General features: G+C 44.0%; 1 protein-coding gene across 5 annotated transcripts in view; it reads right to left on the bottom strand.

Annotated features, from left to right (window-relative positions):
* LOC135903197 (putative sodium-dependent multivitamin transporter) overlaps positions 1–23679 on the bottom strand; it is a 198636-nt gene that overhangs the window by 84721 nt on the left and 90236 nt on the right. For 3 of the 5 annotated variants that reach the window (XM_070533660.1, XM_070533663.1, XM_070533661.1), the window contains exon 1: positions 15160–15266. The exons of 1 other annotated variant lie outside the window; for it this stretch is intronic. In XM_070533660.1, coding sequence (XP_070389761.1) covers positions 15160–15234 — 75 coding nt within the window. In that variant the 5' untranslated portion in view covers positions 15235–15266. Of the gene's footprint in view, positions 1–3549; positions 3680–15159; positions 15267–23679 lie in introns of those variants that run through there. One more of the 5 variants, XM_065433599.1, reaches the window with a different exon arrangement.

Below are 23679 nucleotides of genomic sequence, written 5' to 3'. Positions count from 1 at the left end.
AACAAAAACAAATTAAAAGCATCTTTATATTCTTTCGGTTGGTCCCTTCCTTTTCTTCACCATGTATCATTCCTACGAGATGGGCTTCATCGCACTTTCTACTTATCCGCGTATGTGTGCGCGTTCACCTCCCACCTAGCTGTAGGAAGCTAAATGCGCAAGCCAAGTAGACGTTAACTAAAGAACAAGATGCATCTGCTCACCAGGATTTGAATGGCACTCGTAGGGTGGCTATAGTAGAGGTAGATATGACGCTCCGTTGTGGCGCGTAGTGCCAAGTTTTCTGTCATTTCTCATAGGCTAAATGTGTTGTGGTTATCTATACTTGTATGATTTTTTACGAAGGCATCCAGTCCTTTGACTTTCAAACCAGTTTATATTTTGTTCTCTTGTAATTTGCTTGACCTTGCCTGTTTAATTATGGGCTTGATGGTTGTGGCGCTCTAGAGACCACTAACCAACTTTGTTTTGTCGTGCAGGTCATAACGGAAGCTTGCATCCTGGTGGAATTATTCTATGTCCACTAGGTTGCCTTCACAAGCGATGTTTGCCTGTGCACTACCATTCACAAATGCCGAATGCCGGTCATGGGCATGCCACCTTTGCCGGCTGCACCGATGTGGTATGGCCAACTGCACCAGCCTTGCTTCTCCTGATCCTAGGGTTGACTGGGCAGGCCCCATGGATGGGAACATTCCTTCTGGAGACCCCTGCCGCTTCGTTCCATGGACTCGGGGACTATGCCGCTGTAGAGACCACTAATTCGCAATGTTTCGTCTGGCAGGTTTTTCCTTCGTGCAGTTTCTGTTTTTGCAAAATTGCACGCAATTTTCTATGGCTAAGGAAAGAAAGGCTTGCGATGCGCATTTAGCCTGATCATCAATGAGTCAATGGTCCTAGAAGCATGCTCCTAAGCCTGATGACGTCAAAGCAATCTGCTGTGTATATGTAGGCTTAATAAGTTGAAGAAGAAGCAGTTTTATAACATGGAGGCAGACATACTTGGTGTTTCCAAGGTTGTCTGCTGTGTGGGCCGCATGCGTTAAATTGGTGCAAATGTAAATTCATTTTGCTACGTGCGCTGTGCCTCTTTGGTGGAAATAAATAATATGCACCCAATCAGCTGAACGAAGCAGATAGGTTTCGCGAACTGCCTGTATTTGGTACACAAATGTCGTTCCTCGGGTAGCGAGTTGCCAAAGCAGGTTGACATAATTGTGACGGAGCATCGAAAGCATAAGAGATCGAAGCAATGGAACCACTAGCAGCTCTTTCGCGTGTAATTAGTCGGGAACAGGCGCTTATTCCAACTCTACCGCAGCATTTGTATCGCTAGAAGTGACTGTGGCTTCGCTGTGGTCCCGCTTGTTGCTATGAAAGCCTGGGTCAAGCTCCAATATTTCTGCTCTATAATACGGACTTATTTTCTGAATTCAAATCAACCACACCCAGCCTACGGGAGGAAAAAGGCGAAGCCGAATGTTGCGTACAAGTCTCAGAAGTCGGGGCGTTACTAGAAATCCTGTTGCGTCAAGCTTATAACTATTATATTAATATATAAAATTATTATATACTATTATAACTAGAGCTTTTCAGTAAGACGAATGATTGTCCCTCATCTGTTTGATAACCACCGTTTGTTTCTTCATCTTGGAGAAATCGTTCGACGAAGCGTCACGGACCCAAGGCAATTCGCACATTTGAGGGCCGTGGCTGCATAGGTATCTGCAGCATGTGCTTTAGCACTGCACAAGCAAACTGTCCTGGTCACGTACATCTCTATCGCGTTCCTTAGCTGGATCCGCCTGTTTCATTAGAATTGTCTTGGGAAGGAAAGGCCGTATAGAACGTTTAAAGTAGCCCATCTTAATGTGGGTAGGAATAGAGTTACCCTTGAGTAATAGTCTCCCACAACGGATGTTTCGGTGAGATACATAAATGATGATAGTAACCTATGTGGCTGGCTGCTATAGCCTCGGCCATGACTGATAACTGGCTTGGAAAAAGAGACTTTCAATTTGATAAGGGACTCTTTATTAATACGGACATGTGATGAAAATATTACACATGTAGATATACAGCAAGACTCGCATTTCTTTTTCCCTCTTGCGACTATGTGCTTGAGAATTGTCTGCTTCGGTTCGTGAGCTATAGCAATATTCTTAAAGAAGATTGCCATCCCCATCCGTCTAGTAAAGGGCTCGGAAGCATCTGTACCAACTTTGACTGATTTAAGTCTATCTACCTGTTAGACGAACGAAAAATCTCAAGAACACTAGAATGTAAAACGCCGGTATTTATAGTATATCTGAACCATTTCTTAAGTCCGACTTCATGCGTTTGCTATAGAAGCTATAGCGAGTGTTCCAACGAGCATTTCCAATTTTTATTAAATTGTCGCGGGCATTTAGCACAATTATTGTCCGTGAGCTTGTCTACTCGAAGAGGTTGACCTAACAATACAAATACATTTAAATACATTATCTACATAGGAACAGAAAATCACCGCCTAAGTTTCTAACTATTTACCTTATGGCACATATATTAAGTTACAAATTCTAGTCTCGGGGACTTCGGAAGGCAAATCCAGTTGAAAAAGATTATCAGGATGGCACCAGTTTCAAAGCAGTATTTGCCGAACCTCGCGGGGTAAGGAAATGCATAACAGTTTCAGTTACTTTTGTGCCTCCGTGCATAAAAGGATATTTTATGAAGAAAGTAAGTAGAACGACCATGCCTTTTTACCGCAAGTTTCACGGCGCATATCACGTAAATTCCATCATCCATACAATTTTTTCCAAGTGGATAGGCCTTGCAGTCCCACCCGCTAGAACATGCAAATGGCAGTACATGCCATTAAGTAATTAGTTAAAGAAGAACTGGTGAATTTGGGTAATTCGTCTTTTATGAATTTCAATTTCTTGTGCGAGTAAAGCCTGCCTTACTGAGTATATCAGTTCATTGACCAGAATTGTAGTATCTGCCATGGGCAATTAAAAAAATAAATGATTTCGTTGGAACACCATATATACAAGACTGTACAAAATACGGCAAACTCGAAGGTTGTGAATGACCGATGATTCATAAAATGGGCCTACTCGTAAGCTATGCATCTTATTATGGTCAATATTATCATCCTTCTCCGCGCAGGAAATGCGGCCTAAAGCTGTTGGACTAAACATTGCAACTTTAACGAATTACTCTTTGTTGAAAAAAGTTGGTCGATACAATACAAAAATGTGCCATGAGGTTGCATTTCAAAACGACGAAGGAAGTGCTAACAATATACCGGCAAGATGTTTTGCTCGTCATACATTCTACCTCAGTCCTCACAGATTGGCTGTTTGATACATTTCATTATTGCGTCTTTAACGAAGGACCTAACACAGAATTGGCTTACCGGTTCATCGACGACCGAGTAAACCTTTACTTGTGTTATCACTGGCACACCTCCCAAGCATTCAATGTTTCTGGCTTGTCGGAGAATGCACAAGGGCACCCCCGAAAATCCCTGTAAGCCTTGGACTTATGAATTTTTAGTCCACTTACCACGTCAGTGGGTGAACGTTGCTCAGAAAGGACAGAAGGACGACCGTTGCGCGCCCTTACAACTCAGGTGTTAGTGTTCACTAAGAGAAATGTAGCTTGTAATAGGCTTCACGCTTATGTTCTATACACGTGCAAAACTGAAATGTGTGCCACCAGCAGAGAGTACTTGTGCAGCTAGCACAGCTGCTCGCAGTGAGCCGAAGGCTTTAGAAACAGCTGCTCAGAGCCTGCCTACGCCGCACGCTCGGACAGAATGACTGAAACCGGCTACTTATTTGATAATTTTGATCTACCAGAACATTGGCCACCTGACTCAAACAACACTGCGAGATTCAGGCGGATCTGTGCATCCATACACCAGTTGTGCCTTCATGCTGTTTACAGACTGTTTCATAATTCACACAGGCTGTGCGAAGCATGCAAGAAAACATTGCCTGTCAAACAACTAGACCGGGAAATGTTATTGATGAATACAAGTAAATACGAACATGGTGCCATGTACAAAAACTGCATTATATTCGTGCAGCCCAAATCTTTGCGTAAATTACAATCCAACTGAATAACGAAAGCAAGCCTGCGCGGCACACGCAGCATATTCACAGCGTAAGCTAGAGGAGCGCCTCCATAGGAGCACCACTTTGGGCAGCACGCACTAAAGGGATCGTATCTTTCGAGCAGGCGCCATAACGTGTGCCGAAGAGTAAGCACTGGTATCGAGACTAGGCGTGGTTCACGTCAGATCCCTTGACCCTTAGTACAATATCACGCTGTTGATGATGATGACGACCATCATTCATTTGCATCCCCTTTGAAACGAGGCGGTGCAAAATAGCCACCTACACTGTTTGAGTTGACCAGGCCTAGCTACATGCAACCTGCAACTGCTACATGCAGCTGTTATATGCCGGGACACTTCGTGGAATACTACGCAACTGCAATGCCGCTACGTGCCGCACGTGTCAAGTTTTGAAAGTGGCACGATATGATGGTGATGAGGATGCTCATTTATTGGTATTGTTCTTGAGACGAGGCAGTGACAAAGAGTCACCTGGCCTGCCTGATTTATTCAGGTATGCTATACGTTTTATCATTCAAGCATTTTTGTATACATCTCCTTAATCTTCTTTTTCTGCTTCGAACCTTGTCTATCTACCTTGCACCGCTACCTATGAAGTGCTACGTGGAGTGCTACCTGGTCTCATAATATGCAATTGCAAAGCAAAGTGAGCGCATATTGAGGTTACGAGCCGCGTATTTTACATCGCGTGACAAGCGACAGAATACGATGAAAAAGATGATTATTGTTACTTATTGGCATCGGCTTTGAGAAGGGGTGACGAAAAATCACCCTTTCTAGCCAGCCAGCTTGACTTAATGATGTTTACTGTATATCTTTTTCATTCGAGCATTTGTATGTGCATCCCCTTATTATTATTTTACAGCGAAAGCTTTATATGATTACCTTCCGTAGTTTTTTCGGTGACCGGCAGCAGAAAAATTCATCATGTCGGCGGATCCTGGTGATAGTGCAGAAAGGGTCCAAGCTCAATGACACAGACCCCTGTGAACTCGGGAACCTGTAACGCGCCCTTGAATCATGATGTGAGCCGATCCTGGTGATAGTGCACAAAGGGTCCAAGCTGAATGGCACATACCCCTGTGGGCTCGGGTAGCAAAAACACGCCTTTATGCTATTCTTGTCGCACATGGGACCCAAAGAGGTCCCAGGTACACGGGTAAGAGCAGGTGTTTTTGAAACATTTCTAATGGGTTAAAAAGGATGATACCACACCTGTGATTATCAACGGAGGCTTCAACGTGCACATTTCTAAGCCAGGTAAGACATAGTATATGCAACACATGTTGGAAGAGTTTGGCATGCAATGTTACTCTACCCATGACACCTACCACGCATCACCGGACGTGCATTCATTTTGTTCTAGCCAAAACCTATCTAGAGTGGCCGTCCATGCCATTCAACCACATCAACTCGCATCAGGAGGCACTTCAAACAAATGACCATTCCATTTTGTGAAGATGTAATGGTAGCGAAAGCACTTTAGTTTTCGTTTGAGGGCTTTGACAATCGTTCAGCTGTCGCTGCCATTCCATTTCACAGAGTGGAATGGTTGTCTTCTTTTTTTTTCATTTTCAAAGCTCCTCAATATACCTTGTACCGCAACCTATAAACTGGTGCATGGCTTGCTACCTGGTGTGATAATACGCAACTGCAATCTCAAGTGCGCACGCATCGATGCTACGCGGCGCACATCTCACATCTCATGACAGTGGCACGATACGATGTTGATTATTTATTCGCATCTCTTTGAAACGGGGTGGTGGCAAATAGTCACCTAGCCACTTTCATTTAGCAAGGTATGCTATACATAATTTTTGTACTAGCATTTTTGTGTGCATTGCCTGAATATTCGTTTTGTTCGTCAAAATTTCTCTATTTCTTGTGGTCAGCGGTGACATACACTGACAGCGTGTTGGTAAGGATCCGATTCATCCACTCCGTGAGGCCAATGCTTTGTAGGTGGAAAGGAGTGGAATGAGGATATGCAGAAACACAAAGCCGTAAAGGTTCTTTAAGGACGTCGGTGACGAATTGCCGCACATGTTCACTGATTACAACCCTTGGAGCGCCATGACGCAGTATGACATGACGCAACAAAATGAAAGAGACATCTGCTGCAGTTGCAGATGGAAGTGCCGCCGTTTCCGTTTAGTTAGTCACGTATTCGACGCATACTATATTCCAGCGGTAGCCAGCTGCCGTATTTCACAGCGGGCCGATCTAGTCAATGCCAACTTTTTCAAAGGCAATGTGGTTAGCCTAACGGGCTGAAAATAGCCAGCTGGAGCCGTCATCATTTGTGACGCTGGCAAACAGCACACGTGGCGACATACTGCGCCGTTATTTTACAGAGCTTGTGCCAGAACAATCTCTGACGATGTCGGTGTAGTGAGCATGCGAAGCCAAGCTGATGTCGTGATGTCGCCGTGCACGAAACCAACAACTGCAGGCCCAAGTTTTCAGGCACAACTAGAACTAATGAAGGACCATCAGCTGAGTTATCTTTTATACGGCAAACCAGTGTGAAAATAAACGGTGGCGTTCCTGCTGACTCACGCGCAGCTGCCCGTAGAGATCTCAAGTTAGGGTCGCAACGTTGCTCACTCTAGAAGGTACTGCGGTCTGGAAACTTGGAGGAGATGGAAGCTGGGTAGTCATAGAAGTAATCGTCTTCAGCCTTAGTGTGCCGTAAAGGGAGATGGGATAGGCAATCAGCATCCATGTGACGTCGTCCGCTCTTGTAGGTGACAGAAAAACTGCCCTCTTGTAGGCGCAATGCCCAGCGGCTCAACCGGTCCAATGGGTCGCGCAGGCCAACGAGACAACATAGTGAAATACGATCAGTCACTATCGTGAATGCGTGGCCATGCAGATAGGGACAGAATTTCTGAATGGCGAAGACGACTGCTAGACGCTCGAGTTCAGTAACCGTGTATGTGTAGTTTTCCTCCGATATTGAAAGTGTCCGAATAGCATGGGCAATGGCGTACTGGCGACCACTGTAGATCTGAACAAGCACAGCGCAAACACCCACACCGCTGGTGTCAGTATGCAGCTTAGTTGAAGCCTCCCGATCAAAATGCCGCAGAACCAGTCCAGAAGTCAACAAAATTTTCATTTGTTGAAATGCATACTCACCGTGAGGGGTCCACAAGTATGGGGTGTCTTTGTGAAGGAGAGACGTGAGGGGAGAGGCAAGCTGTGTGCTATTCTTGATAAACTGCTAGAAATATAATTCTATTTATTTATTTTATTTATACAATACTGCGGACAAGAAGTCCAAGCAGGGTGAGCAAAAAGGATGGTATACACAAAAGAATAAGATGAAACAAGTGAGTAACACGTTTTCACACAAGTTGTTTAGTCGTAAGGTAGACGATTAAGAAAAAATTTAACTTGATTACAATACAACTATAATAGTACACGAAATAACAAGATTTACACAAATTATGTACAGCTCACGGGCGCTGGGGGTATGCTTCAGTTAGTTTATTCCAGTCATCTATTGTTTGTGGAAAAAAAGAGTACCGAAAAGTGTCAGTCCCTGCGAAAATAGGTGTTAGAGAATGAGGGTAGGGGTGCCGAGTGGGTCTGCTTGTCAAGGGGCATACGTATTTAGCGGTGTCTAAGGCTATCCTATGATTGATTAAGTTTGAAAGAAACTCTAGCCGACTTTTCTTTCTTCTCATATATTTCTTTTCTTTCTTTCTCATATGAGCAAAGGCCCAAAAACTTTGCAGGTCTTTCACCGCCTGTGGCTGCTGGAAGTCGTGAACCAGTTATCTTTTAGGTGTTTGGTTGTATGCCATCTTGGTTGACCAGAAATCTTAGTACGAGGGCTTGACGCTCACCGAAATGACACTATTTGGAGCTTAAAATAAGGCCAGTTTGCTGGACGCAGTGAAAAACGGCTGATAGGTGCTGACTGCGCTCGTGCATTGTACGGCCGTATATAATGACGTCATCTAAGCAGAACATGCAAATTTCCCGTTCGAGTGTATGAAACACTGTATTCATAAAACAGTCGAATGTCGCTGGACTGCTGCACAAGCGAAATGACATAACGATGAACTGAAAGAGGCCGTCAGGTGTTACAGAGGCTATCTTCTCCTTACCAGAGTGATGCATTGGAATTTGCCAATACCCTGGCCATTAATGAACAACGGATAAGTACAACGCGGAATGGATGCAGTCGACGGCGTCTTCCATTCGTGGTAGGGGGTACACGTTTCTCTTTGTGCGGGTGTTTAGGCGGCAATAGCCCACACAGAATTTCCATGAGTTCTTTTTTTTCTTTTATAGGACCACAGGAGCAGCGCAGAGGTTAGATGATTCCTGGATAACTTCCTTTCGTAACGTTTTTTCGATCTGCTCGGCGATAACTTTGCTCTCTGATGGTGAAACGTGAAAATTCTTCTAAGGAAATGGCGTCCCTTGCCCTGTATGGATGCGGTGTTGCAACGAAATGTCGGGGGTGTATGGGACGCTGGTTTGCCTTGAGCAAAATAATACATTGTGGCGCTTTGAGACAGCACTCCTTGGAGCAGACAATGCGCACTAGAAAACAATAAATTGTTAATCATGCGCCTAAAGTCAACCGAATAATCATGGCTCGCATCTGGGTTGGATTTCTTTCCGGCAGTTCCCATTTCAACCGTTCCGACGCTACAATGGCTTGTTAGTGAATGCTTGCCATTTTTAGTCCTAGCAGAAAAGTTATGGATTGAGTTGAAACGTCCGCTGTCCACAAACGAGCACTACCATTACTGGTAACAACGAGGGAACAAGAAACCATCACATTTTTCTTGAGGGTGTTGTTATAATCGGGATCAGCTAAACCACAGCTGAAACCCGTACGAGGGCGAGAAGAGTTCACAGGTACAAACATTGAAGTCTGAGGAGGCAAACACACGTCTTGCGACACAGAGAGAACGTCCGGAGCGTCGCAGGTGCTGTCTGTCAGTGGAGTTCGCACGTTGCGGCAAAAAGAATCGCAACAGTGCCACAATCGAAAGTTGCCCCCTACTCACGTAAGAAGTCAATTCTTGAATATATTTATTTCTTTATTTTATCCTGAGGGTACATTACAGTGAATCACAGACTACATTAGGTATATCAGCCTGATAATAGGTAAGGAATAATTGAGGAAAGAACATGGGCTAAAAAATGCAGCAGCAATACATAAGCACATCAGCCCAGAATGACAATATATCTACAATAAATATCTAATACAACACGCAGAAATACAATAAAAAGAATAAAGGTACACAATGGCTAAATACCGGCTAACCAACTGCTGAGTCGTTTTTAAAACGTATAGGGTCGCGGATGCCTGTTTTAGGCCCAGGGAGCTGGTTACAGTCTCTCACTGTCTTAGCCAAAGAGAGGACAATGAACGGATAACTATGTTGCTTTTGGGAACGTGAATATAGGCGAGAATATTTTCTGCGAGCGGCAAGTGAAGGAAGTTGTAATGGTGCTTTCGTGGAGGTTACCCTGGATGTTCTGTGGTAATTAGATAAGATAAAACGGGCGGCGTGGCTTTGTATTGCCTCGATGTTTTGGGTTAATCTAACGTGGTGGGGGGTCCGACAGCGCTGACGCATATTCAAGCTGTGGTCGAATGTATGTAGTGTATAAAAGTAGTTTAGCGGAAGATGGTAGTGTAAAGCAGTTTCTACTGAGGTGACTAGAGTGCGCTTGGATTTAGGTTTGATATAGCGGGTGTGTTTATCCCAAGATAAGTTGTTGGTTACTTGGACACCTAGGTACTTGTATGATGTTACTGATTCTAATGGTTGGTTATTTATGAGATAGGCAGAATACGCCACGTTAGGATACGCATGGCCTTGCATTTACTGATATAAATTTCCATCTGCCAGGTACGGCACCACTCGTGCACAGCGTTTAGACCTCTTTGAAGAAAAGCGGAGTCAATAGTACTAGGTATTTACAATAGATCACGTAATCATCTGCAAAATAAAAAAAAATGATAGAGAATGTTAACCAGCAAGTAATTTTATGTATATTAAAAGGAGCAGTGCACCGAGGATGGAGCTTTGTGGCACTCTAGATAAGACATGCGTCGCAGGTGGCGCTGTCTCATTTGCAAAAACAAACTGAACGCGGTTAGTGAGGAAGACTTCAAGCCATTTAATTATAGCAGGGTCGATTTTAAGTACTTGTTTTTTATGTAAAAGGAGACAATGGTTTACTCTGTCAAAAGCTTTAGGAAAGTGAAGGAATATGCACTCAGTAAGAATACCAGAATCAATATTGTTCAGTAAAGCATTAGTGAACAATAGAAGTTGAGTGTCACATGAAAATTTCTTTTGAAATTCATTTAGTAGTGTGCTTGCTGGACCAGTTGGTGCGTGGTTAAGGTATAAGGGTTCCAGCAAGTACAGATGTGAGCACAAGCAAGAAGAAATGCACAGGACAACGCTGGACTTACAAATGAAGTTTACTGGGAATAGATTCCACAAATCTCCGCCACGCATGCGTGTATAACCAAGAACAATAACAAGGTTTATAGTCACAAAATGAACAAAACATATACACGTACACAAAAGCCTAGTCACACCCCTTCCCGACAGGGGCAACAACTCTTGAATTAATATGATTAATTTAAATATTGAAGCTCTTTATCATTGATGTGGTCCGAAGGTTCACTCACATATGTATGCGCGCCCAACTTTTTGATGTGGAACGCTTCGCTTATTTCTCCTTCCAGTTTACTACGCTCTCTCCTCACAATCGATACACTATCAAAAAATAGTCGGCAATTGTGCTTTTTGCAACGCAACGGCATGCTTGCAAGTTCCCTTCTGTACCTGTGGGTAGCAAATAGCGGTGCTCGCGCATGCGATCATTAATGCAACGACCTGTCTGGCGAATATAGGACAGTCCGCAGGAGAGAGGCATGTGATACACGACCCAAGATGTACATTTGTTTGTAAAAAAATGTGGTGTGCTTTTTTCCACAGCAACTAGTCGCATCTTTCTTCTCTCATGTGATGCTTTTGCACAGCCTAACCAGTTTGCTCGGTACTGAAAACACTAGCGTGACGCAATTTCTAGTGGCCACTTCTTAAGATTATGTGACAAGGCATGCAAATACGGCATCACTACGACTTTTTTTCTTTTTGAAGATTCATTGTCATCTGCTGTTTCCACAGGTTTCTTTTTTGACAACTTTCTAAACACGGTTTTAGCCACAGCCATCAAAAGTGAGACTGGGTACCCTGCCGATATTACCCCCACCTTCTGGGCTTCAAACTCTTCTGAAATTAGTGGGTGCACCTCTTGTAAAGAGCATTCGTCAAGCGCAAGGAAACTATGCCACGTTTTATTAATTTGGAGTGGGACAATTCTTACGGGCGGAGTGATTTTTTCTATCTAGGGCAATGACGCCAATACACATGAGTCTCTCTTTTAAATTTCATTTGCAAACCGAGAAATCTGGTCAAGTTTTCTTTGAAAAGTTCGAACGTGAACCTGACATCCCGGGAGGACGCCTCGAAACACGTTAAAATCTTTCTAGCGTTTGATTCTAGGCTATCATCAGAATTTAACCTTAAAGGCACTAAAAAAATCATCCACATACCTAAAAATTCGCACAATACTTTGTCCTGCAGCCTGTGAATTACATTACTGTCAAACTTTGATAAAAAACTGTGGCACAGTACAGGAGCAACCTTAGATCCGATGCAAATACCCTTTCTCTGAATGAAGACATCCTTGTTAAGTACACTACAGTGGTTGACAGGTAAAACGTGAGAAGTTCCATAAAAGACTCAACTGACAAAGGACATGAATTCATAAAAGTTACTTGCCCTCTTTCTTCCATCAGATCACGTACAGCTGTACACAGGTCTTCGTGTGAAATAGAATAGAACATTTCCTCAATATCTACAGACATCGCAACATTGGCACAGATCTCACTTGAGTTTAGTCAGTCCACAACTTCCAAGGAACGCTGGACGCCAAAAGGGTCCAAGTATCCAGAGAAGTAGTGTGACTAGGCCTTTTTGTACGTTTATATCTTTGGTTGATTTTTTACTATAATCCTTGTTATTGGTCTCGGTTGTATACGCATGTGTGGCGGAGATTTGTGGAATGTATTCCCAATAAACTTCATTTGTAAGTCCAGCGTTGTCCTGTCCGTTTCTTCTTGTGCTCGCGTCAGAACTTGCTGGTACCATTATACGCTCGAAATCCGTGTTGCGATGGAGGAGGAGGAGGAATGAACGCTTATTGTTAGAAACAGCGAGAAAGCGTTCTTTCTTCGCCCTAGGTGGGCGGCTCTCTTAGTCCAGAAAGCCGTTGGGTAATGGCGCAGCCCGGGCCCGGTCCACCAGACTTCGCTGATCTTCCAGGCTCTGTGCCTTTAACATTGCCTCCAACTTGTGTTGCAATGCAGTAAAAAAAATATTGTTCTGAAGATATCGGGCCAGATGCGGGTATATGGCATGTTCTATTATTTTGCATGGTACTGAGGACAGCGATATTGGTCTGCAATTACGTGGGTTAGACGTATCGCGGGATTTATGAATCGGTATGACTTACCCTGTTTTCCAATCCATTGGTAGTGACCCAGTGGTAAGTGATTGGGTGAAAATGCATTCTAATAAGACAGAAGAGTATTCCTTAGTTTTCTTAAGAAATATGGAGTTAATTTCATCAACACCACAGGAAAAAGAGAGCGGTAATTTGCTAATTATAGCAAGAATACCAGCAGAGTTAAATGTAATGGGTTCCATCGCGGAGTAGTTATACTGGCGGAGAAGTGGTAATCATGAACCGATGCGCGTGAGAATAAATTTACGAATGTGTCATTTAGAATAGCTGCGCGGTCATAATCAGGTACCGCAGTACCAGATGATGTAGTAAGCAATATTTTGATGCTATCTTTTCACTCAACAATACTCCGAAGCATTTTCGGTTTGCTCTAAAAATAATATGAAGACTACAATTAAGAAAGGTGAATTTGGTTGTTCTTTGTATGAATAGGTATTCTGCAGCAATTTTTTATGCAAACAACGATCCAGCGTGTTCATTTTTTTTTTTCGCGTTTTGGTAGAGCCGATTCTTGTTAGTTGATTAAGCTGAGAATTGAACCAAGGCACGGAGTTGCTGCTGTGCACACTTCGTGGGATAATATAACGATGGATAGTTTCTTGAACCTCGCCTTTAACTATGCGCCAATTCATTTGAATGGTGCCTTCATGATAGTTAGATAAGAAATTTTCGATGAAGGTAAGGAGTTCCGCGTTTACAGCTGCGAAGTTGGGGTTTTATAACCCCAGATAATCTTATAAGTTAACGTTGGAATGGTCGTGTTGAGGTTAGCGTGAAGTGCAAGATGTCATGATCACTTAAATCCGGTAAGTGCGTTATTTCTGAAGTGTTACCAATACATTAGGTTAGCGATAGATACGGGAGTGTTGAAGTATTATGCGTTGCATGTTAGTAAAGCCTGCAAGAAGCCAAAGTCAGCACATAAGGTGATAAAGTGTTCAGATTGTGTGCATAAGGGCTGTTAAAAGGGGGATGCACATGTCCGGTTATTTTCGAGAAGTTGAATTCACCCAGTAATAAAATTTCTGCTCCAGGAAAACGAAATTTGACTTCATTCAAAGAATCATGTAGGTTGTCGCAGAATGTACTCTGGCAAGTAGGAGGGCGAAAATAAACACCAATAATGAGCTTCTTGCAGTTGATGGTAACACAGCGCACAATAATTCTAAGTCTCTGTTTCGAGGTGCACAAAACGAATTTATGTTTTCATCTGTTGCGAACATCACACAGCCGCCACTTCTATTTGTTTGGTCATTGCGGTAGACAATGTATTTGTTAGTTGAGTAAATAAGTACCGAGTTAGATATTTTCTTTCTTGACCGCGTTTCGGTTAGCGCTATTATGTTTGCATTTGAATCGCTAATTACGCCATTTAGTTCGTCCCGCCTTGGTATGAAACTACGTACGCTGGCATATAGTATCGAGATGGCCGTTGCTGCAGGTGTGTGACCACCACCTCTTTCGTTTACTTATTGCTTTCCCACAGGGCGAGCGCGACCTGAGCTTTGTGAACGGGGTGAGAGACGTCGTTCTCTGAATGCACTCGTTAACGGAAGTGCGCTCGTTGACGGAAGAAGTTCGTTAACAGAGCCATCCACCGGATAATATTGCTAGCATTTCCCGTCGACTAGTAGCCCCTTATGCCTCAATTTAAATGGTTTCTTGACGTTTTCATCCAACTAGACTAATTTATTTCGTAAGTTGCGAGTCTTCGTGCAGAAATCTTCGCTAACGCCTATGTTACTGCCTTGGAGCATGTGACACTTCGAACGAATCACTTCTTTTATTTTACTATTGGTAAATTTCACTATTATTAGCCAGGATTTAGAGGGCTCATCGCGTCCGATGTTTTGTGCACGGCATATGCTTTCACCAGGATCATTAGTTTTCAGGAGGGTGCCTGTGGTTTCTAATATTTTTTGCCCTAATTGCTGTGTGTTTTCTGTTGCCGCACCAGATATGGCGTAGAACATGAGGTTGTCGCTACGAGCTCGGTCCTCCGCGTCATATAGTCTGGAATGTAGCATGACTATTTATTTTCCAGCACATCTGAGTGACTGTTCTAGCGCACGGACATCTGTTTGCCATTGATCGAGCACAGCGATTCTACTTTCCACCATCTCTAGCCTTTCTGAGGCTAGAGATGATGTCATGCGTTGCTCGCGTAGGCACTGTAAATTCACTACGAAATGTCCGATCCCCCCTGTAATTGAAAGAGAACAATCCTCAAGTGGGCGTATCATTTCCCTGACCATCCCCCGAAAGGAAGCGTACCCATCACAAGAAAACATGACTTTTCTCCAAGACGATTTTTGAAAGACAGTCTCATTACAGAAACTGCAGCCCCGGTATCAATTCAAGCAAAAGTACTCACAATGTCAATTCAAACAGACACTTTGTTTTTAAACATTATTTCACAAAGCGGTGTTGGTGAAGCTGAATGTATTGACCGCGTTGGCCGCACCAGCTAGTTTCCCAGTGGCGGCGGTGACAATGAGCGACGACGAGGTGACGGAGGGCGTCATTGTCGCGTCGGTGGTGGTGCGAGGCTGCGCTCCGAGACTGGGGAGTCCCTATGGCTCACGTGTCGCTGCTGCAGCCGTCGGAAGGAACTGGGAAATGACCAAGGCTCGTCAGTGGTCGCACATCGTGTATAGGCATCAAAACGTGGAAAACGCTGCTGGCGGCGCTCGCAGTACCTAGCAGTGTGTCCAGGCACAGCACAGCTGTAGCAAATGCGGAGGCGTGGCTTGTCATAAGTGAGACGGATGATATGGGTTTCACAGATAAAAGTGAGCTCGCAGGCTCGTTGTAGTAGGTAGGAAACCGCGGAATAAAGAACTGTGGTGCATTTTGCCGGCGTTCAACACTTCGCGGTTTCAGTCTCAAGTTGCTGCTTTCTGGAAGATAAGCATAGGCTCTGCGAGGCTCTCGGTATCCACGTAGTGCCCAGGTGGCCGGTGGCGCATGAGAGTGCCCATCAAATGCACACTGATGACACACATGAGCGCCTTAAACAACTTTAAGGTGTGCGAGTTCTTCTTTAACAACTTGCGGTATCACTGAGGAGATGTCGCCATGCGCTGGGATGGACACACTTTCAGTGATGGTTACATTGTCCAAGCGTCCGAGCTTAGGTACAATCCTCCTCATTTCCGACGTTTCAGACACCCAGAAGTGTTTCTTCAAATCAGATTGAGCTCTAAAACTGTTCCTTCGTTATAAAAAAGTATAAAAAGTTAAATTACCTGGTTTTACGTGCTAGAACCACGATCTCATTGTGAAGCACACCGTAGCAGGGGACTACGGAAATTTCGACCACTTAGGGTTCTTTAACGTGCATCTAAATATAAGTATGCGGGTGTTTTCGGTTTGGGCACCCATCAAGAAGGTATAAACATCTTCAGCGATACGTTTAAAGAGATGTGCTGCTTTGCCTTCGTGGGTTATAGTGGCGCTGACAATTCCGCATAGCTTCAAAACAACCTCTATGTAGATTGCACAAGTTTCGCCAGGTAACTAAGCTTTCCGGGAAAGCACCTGCTCAGCTTTCTTTTTTTATAGGTTGGGTCCCCAAAGAACTTTGTGAATTGTTCTTCTCAATAATTCCTGCTAGTTAGCACGCTGTCGTGCTTTTCAAACCAGAGGAGCGGGAGTACAGCGAGAAAGAACACGTTATCCAGATGTTTCGCAGTGCTCGAGTGGTTGTGGTGACTCACTGTTTCGTGGGTGGCTGGGGGGTGGCTCTGGCAGCAGTGTCCAGTAGCTAGCCTGCCATGTGTGATTGCTGGCTGGTTCGACGCTGCGGGGGCAGTCATTACCTTGTCCGGAATCGGCCAAGTCCGCTGCTTGTGGATGGAAACCGGCCAAAAGTCAAATCCGTCGCTCATTCTGTAGACCTGGGTCATCCAGGATCGTTCAGCATGTACCCAGCACGTCCACCAGAGATGTTACGAAAGATGTTTATTTGAAGAGTGAAACGAGGTCCATGACGAAGCCACAGGGAAGGACCAGCCGGCCGGAGTAGAGCCAACCTCAGGCGCCTCTCCCTTACTTCTTTCCCTGGCGCAGTCATGCGGTGCTGCGACAATGTGTTTGCCACAAATAGGTGCACTCCTTGATTTTCATTCTAAGAGAAAGCGTAATTTCTATTTGTTCTGATATTTCAATGTCTGTATGATGCGCATAAAACTCTAAAGTTTTTTGGAAGTGGCCATCATTGACAAGGTAAAGTGACGTCATATAGATGCGTGTTATCTGTAGCATCTGAGATTAACATTTCTCCTTAGCATGCGTTGTTAAGGGCGCTGTTTGCCTTTAGTGATCGAAAATTGTTGAATTGGTAAGTGGGCTCAATGTTTCCGTCAAAATAACACATAACGAGCGGCCAGTAGGTGTCCTTAATCTATGCTCTTCGAGTTTTCAGCTTAAGCATAAATATGACAGAACACTCATATAGCCGAGAATGACGAGGCCACTTGTATAGGAACGGCAAACGAAGACTGAATTACAAGGACATAAAATAGGGTATACAAGCGCAGGGCCAAACAAGAACACGCGCAAGCACAAGCCACTGCAAAATAAGCTCTAACACTATAGTACATTTGGAATAAAGGAAACTTTCAACAATAGGAGGTATTATTAGCACAGATGGGTACACAGGCCGACGCAGATGGTCGACGTAGACATAGCTTCAAATTCGAAACATAGGAGCCATGCCTTAAGCCGCCCTTTGAACCTTCGTCAATCGGAGCTAGGCCATGGCACATGGTCGATCGGGGTTGGACGCCCTTGCGACAATCGCCAATCGCGGCTACGGGAAGGATCTTGATGGGATATCTGTGCCCAGGCAGGACCCTGCTGCAACCGTAGGTCCAGAATTTCGCAGGCCGCTACTCCTGCGCCCTGACAGCCACGCTAATGCTCTCCCCACACATATTCTGCGCTTGACATGCTCCTCCAAGCCATTTCTGGAACACAACCCGTCCCTTACTGCAGTAGAAAGGAGAACGAGCTTCTACAGCATCCCGTTTTAAGTCGCGTCGGCCGCCTCTTCGCCGTCTTTTTCATGTTCAATTCCTTCACAGACTGAAATATGCGATGCGCATGGGACAGTAGGTGTAAGTGAAAGCTGGATATACAACTAATTTTTGGATATACCTATTATTGTGACGCCATATACCGTCCCAGTTATAACGAGTGCAACGTACAACGAGGAGAGAGTTTGCATTAGCAGACCCCAACAGTAACGTTGATGCCGAATAACTTCCGTTTTGTGTTTGACGGCCACAAACTTTCAAGCTATATGTCACTCCACACTTATACAGGGCCTTTAGGTGAGCCCAACAGAAGTGGTTGATTGATTGATTAGCAGAGTTTGTTGGCGCAAGGGCCAGATGTGGCCAAAGAGCGCCAAGTCGATGATCAGTGCTTCTCAATGATATGTGACTGTTAAATGCGAGGAGTAATAAAACACGGCTGTATAGTGGCCTAAAATATTCACTAAAATGTGCAAAATATGCATGTGGTGCAATGAAGATGTAAAAGGACCTAAAATGTATTCGCTCTAAAATGCGTAAAATAAGAATATCTACATATTAAAAATGACAGTGGTTGATCGTTTCTCCGATGACAATAGATGTTCCACGAGATAGGGATGATCAGTAAAATATGTAGAATCTGTAGCACTAGTGCCTCAGCAAGGCCTTGAAAGCAAGGGCTGGGAGACACGTGCTCTAAATAATGGTTTCGTTGCAGCTACGACCTCCTGGTGGAGGCCGTGCTACAGGTAGCCTGGCCAAATCACTTGTAAGGTGTCCGTTTCAGTTAAGAAGTTTAATACTGATTGAAAAGTAAAAAGGGGTTCATTGCTGAGAAAGAATGCTGGGTGTAACGGTGTGTGTTGGAGATAAGCAGAGGGAAAGTGCTTTTTTCTTTCTGCCTCTATTTCTGTGCATTCTATAAGAACATGGATAACTTTAAGCCTCTTGCCACATTTGGTACATGTCGGAGGTTCGCTTCCCGTCAAAAGGTAGGAGTGAGTGGCGTAAGTATGTCCTATTCTTAACCTACAAAGAAGCACTTCCTTATGTCTTGCTGTTCTTTCAGATATCCAGTTCCCTAATTTTGGTTTGATAAGGTGTAACTTATTCTCTACTGCATTATCCCATTGGTCCTGCCAGTGCTTCCTCAGTTTGTGGCGTAAGAATGGCTTAAGTTCTGTAGCTGCTATGGGTTTATTCACATCCGTTTCATTAAAGACGACTGACCTTGCACTTTCGTCAGCAGCTACATTACCTTTTATGCCCCTATGGCCAGGCACCCAACATATGACTATGTTTTGGTTGTATGTTAAGCCTAAGCATAGTTCTGTGTATAGATTATTAAAAATAGGGTTTTTATGTTTTCGAAAACTCATTAAAGCCCTTACTACGCTTAATGAATCTGTGAAGATGATTGCCTTATTCAGGTTTTTATGTCTGATGTGCTTTACAGCTGAAAGTATTGCGTACGCTTCAGCCGTAAAAATACTTGTGTTGGGATTTAGAGTACCGGAGGTGGAAAAAAATGGTCCAAGAGCTGCATACGCGACACCTGCAGATGACTTGGAAGCATCTGTATAAAACTCGGCACAGCAGTACTTAGCTTGGAGTTCGAAGAAGTGTGACCGTAAGTGTGCCTCTGGTGCATGTTTTGTTATTTCGACAAAAGAGATGTCGCATTGCATGGTCTGCCATTCCCAAGGAGGTGGCAGGCGAGTGGGAGGCATAAGGATATTTTCTGGGATATGGATGTCTGTTGCTTCTGCCATTGCTTCCAAGCGCAAGCTCAAAGGAGTTCTAATACGTGGGCGGTTAGTGTAAAGTCTGGAAGTGGACAGGTCGCTAACTATGGAATGACATGGATGCTCGGTGTCTGATTTTACCTTAGTGTAGTATGATAAACTTAGGAATGTTCTGCGTAGATGTAAGGACAATTCGTTGGACTCAACGTAGAGACTTTCAACAGGGCTCGTTCTAAAGGCGCCTGTTGCCAGCCGTATACCGAGGTTGTGGACTGGGTCGAGAATCTTTAGCGCAGTCTCTGTTGCGGAGTGGTACACCATGGCTCCGTAGTCGAGGCGTGATTGTACGAGACTTTTATACAGGCTCAGCAGACACTTCCTGTCACTGCACCAGGTTGTTCGAGAGAGCAACTTGAGGAGGTTCATGGTCTTGAGGCATTTTTCTTTAAGATATTTTAGGTGGGGAACGAAGTTGAGCTTTGTGTCCAGGATGACACCTAAGAATTTGTGTTCAGGGCTAACAGTTAGTCTTTCTCCATTAAGGTTAATGTCTGGTTGTGGTAATACACCTCTCCGATTTGAAAATAGGACACATGTGCTTTTTTGGGGGTTCAATTTAAAACCATTCTCGTCCGCCCACTTTGAGAGTCTATTCAAGCCGAGCTGAAGCTGCCTCTCGCAAATGCTAAGATTGCATGACCTGAACCCTATCTGTACATCGTCTACATAGACGGAGTAGAAGAGTGTGCGAGGTAATACGGTGTGGAGAGAGTTCATTTTAACAATAAATAGCGTACAGCTCAGTACTCCACCCTGCGGTACACCTGTCTCTTGTGTGAATGGTCGAGACTGCACGTTGCCAACTCTAACGCGAAAAGTCCTGTCAGAGAGATAGCTTTCAATTATTCTCAGCAGGTTGCCGCGAATACCCATTGCAGAAAGATCCCGAAGGATCCCGAAGCGCCACGTAGTATCATACGCCTTCTGCATGTCAAGAAACACTGATAATACAAGCTGTTTGTGGACAAAGGCATCCCTGATGTACATTTCCATGCGCACAAGCTGATCTGTCGTCGATCTGCCTTCTCTGAAACCACATTGATATGGGTCTAATTTCTTGTTTATTTCTAGATAGTGGACCAGGCGGCTGTTTACCATCTTCTCAAAAACTTTGCATAAGCAGCTCGTCAGTGCTATAGGCCTATAATTATTTGCCAAGGAAGGGTCCTTACCCTGTTTCAAAATAGGAATTATGATGGCCTCTTTCCAAGCAGAGGGAATTTGGCCGGACGACCATATAGAATTGTAAAGACAAAGAAGCGTTTTTTGTGTTTCAAGCGGCAGATGTTTTAGCATTTCATATAAGATGCGGTCAGAACCGGGGGCAGATTTGTTGCAGCTGTTTAGGGCTGCCTGAAGCTCTGCCATGCAAAAAGGTCTATTGTATGCCTCGCATTTTGTGCTTTTCCGGTCTAGTGGTTTTCCTTCTATTTGCTTTTTGTACCTTTGGAATGTTTCAGAATAGTGCGACGAGCTGGATATCTGTTCGAAATGTGCGCCAAGAAAGTTCGCCTGGTCTTCCATGCTGTCGCCTTGAGTATTCACCAAAGGCAACGAGTAAGGCTGTCGACCGTTTATTCTATTCACTCTGTTCCAAACCTTTGTTTCATCACTGTATGAGTTAATTCCCGATATATACTTTCTCCAACTCTCTCTTCTAGCTTGTCGCCGCGTTCTCCGACACTGGGATTTGACCTGCTTGAAATTAACTAGATTTTCTGCTGTCGGAGAATCCCGAAGTAAAGCCCATGCCTTGTTTTGCTTCTTTCGCGCTTTTCGACACTCATCGTTCCACCACGGAAGACGGCGTTTTGTGGACAATCCACTTGTTACAGGGATACATTTGGAGGAGGTGTCAAGGAGAAAAACAGTAAAATATTCAACCGCAGCGTCCATGCTTAAAGCACACATGTCTTCCCAGGATAAAGTAGCAAGATTTTTGAACTTTTCCCAGTCAGCTGAGTCAGTTCTCCATCGAGGTAGTTGTGGAAGGCATTCATTAGACATTGAACAGAAGTGGTTGGGGTCGGCTTATTGGCCTGGAATTGGCTTGTCAAGCTCATATAAACACGAGCCAGTCGGGCTGAGCGAGGGTCGAGTTGGGTGGAGCCCGTGCAATTGCATGGCGCAGGTTCCCGGAGACTGACACGTCTGTAGCGTGCATGTAAACGTGGAGGGGTGTGGCTAGCTATCGCTAAAACTGGTTAAGAAGCATAAGATGTAACCGTTTGATGTGCCGGCAGAGGGAATGGTATCAGGACCACGCAAAGACAAGCCCTGTGCAGTGCAAACTTATCGTTAGAATAAATCCATGAGATAATGCTGCTAGAGACGGCTGCGGGAACCGGAAGCACTGTTCGAATTTGCTAATAGATCTGCTCGATGCTGCGTGACGCCGTTGTCCAGACCTGTCAGAAGCGAGTTCCTGTAAATACAGTGTTATCAGGCTCAGTATGCCGAATTTCTGACTCGATCGCTCGTGTCGGGCTCATGCAAACGAAGTCAGAGTTACCTAAAAATGAAGTGACCTCTCGCATTTTGCATTTTGAAATGCTCTTGTGCACTGCTTGTCAGTATGTGCCGTCTGCAGTCATCCCCAAAGTGCTCATGCTGATGCGGTGCAGGTTTCTTCTTTTCTCGGAAACTGTGCGCTTGGATGTCGACACTAATTCATCCAACCAGGGCTAAATTAACAGAGCTGTTGTGTCATAAGTTCTGTACAATACTGCCAGTCCCATTTCGTAATAATAATAATAATAATAATAATAATAATAATAATAATAATAAAACATCATAACTGGCGCACATCTGCTCTAAGGCCGCGGTTGGAGCCTAAACACGCCTTTCCGTCTGCGGGCGAACATTTCCTGAAAGGAAATCGCTTCATATTTGCGGCGAGTGCAAATATATGCGGCGAGTGCCATAGTTCGAAACTGAATTTTTCCTTTAGTGTTTCACAAAGCATCTGATATATCCACATAAGATGTGATGTGTTTGTTTTTATTCATCCCAGTGTGGAGAGAGCATCATTAAATTGTTTTTTTTTGTTTTTGCGTGCCTTGTTTTTTTGGTTTATTTTTGAATTTATCAAGCTGCAGTCTCATGATGCTAAAGTGACTTACGTAATGACAATCAGCTTTTGTTTTGCAAAAAAACAACGTATTTCCTGACCCATTGTTTGACATCCCCTCACTCGCTTAATTTTGCACAGTATTCTACCTATATTGACTTGATTGACCTCCACTAAAGAGTCTTGCATTTTCTAATACGACTCTTTCCTTAAAATAATTCGGCACTTCTCATAATTTCTGTACGTTGCGCTTCTGATACTCTGCATTCACCATTTTTGCTTGTTTCTGACTAGAAATGTCTTCTTTAATTTAGAGCTTAAATTTTACCGTTGGAACACACGGAAGGGCTTGCCATTGCATATCTGCATAAAAGGGAAACATGTTTCATTAAACATTTGCAAAATCCAATTGAAGATTGATGAATGCAGCTTGCAGTGTGATATGACTGAATGAGCCATAAAAGTAACTCATCTCACTTGGTAAATTAAAGCACATATTAGTGTGATGTACAAGATATGTTACACTAACGTGGTGGGATTTCTTGCTTATATAGCAAAATAATCGGTGCGCGAGAAAATATTTATTTTTGCATACCCCTTGTACACACTGATTTAAGGAAAATGAGTTGGAGCTGTCCACATTATCTACTTATTTTACCTGCGAGTATGCTCAACAGAAATATGTCCCAGCTGCTTAGTTAGTTAGTTAGCTAATTCGGGTTTAATGGCGCAAAGGCGACTAAGGCCATGCTGCGCCAGTCACAGGAGAGTATAAGATCTAATGTTAAGGTAGTTATAGCTGTATTACCTTAAAGTCGATGTAGATAATCGGTTTCACCTAAAAACTGGAACAGGTTAGTGAATGGCACTAGTGGGTCATCGCCCAATATCAAGGCAGGGTGCAGAGGTATATGTAAGTGATACAGATTTTTGAAATGTTTCTGTCTCTGTGTTTCAGTGTGTGGGCATGATATAATGATGTGGGTTACTGTGAGCGTTTCGTGACATTTCTCGCATGTTGGTGGACTTTCGTTTCGAAGTAAAAAGTTGTGTGTT

This window comes from Dermacentor albipictus, chromosome 2 (assembly GCF_038994185.2).
Source record: "Dermacentor albipictus isolate Rhodes 1998 colony chromosome 2, USDA_Dalb.pri_finalv2, whole genome shotgun sequence".
Lineage (NCBI taxonomy): Eukaryota > Metazoa > Arthropoda > Arachnida > Ixodida > Ixodidae > Dermacentor > Dermacentor albipictus.
Note: the sequence above shows the minus strand (reverse complement) of the source record. Positions and strands in the feature narration are given on the sequence as shown.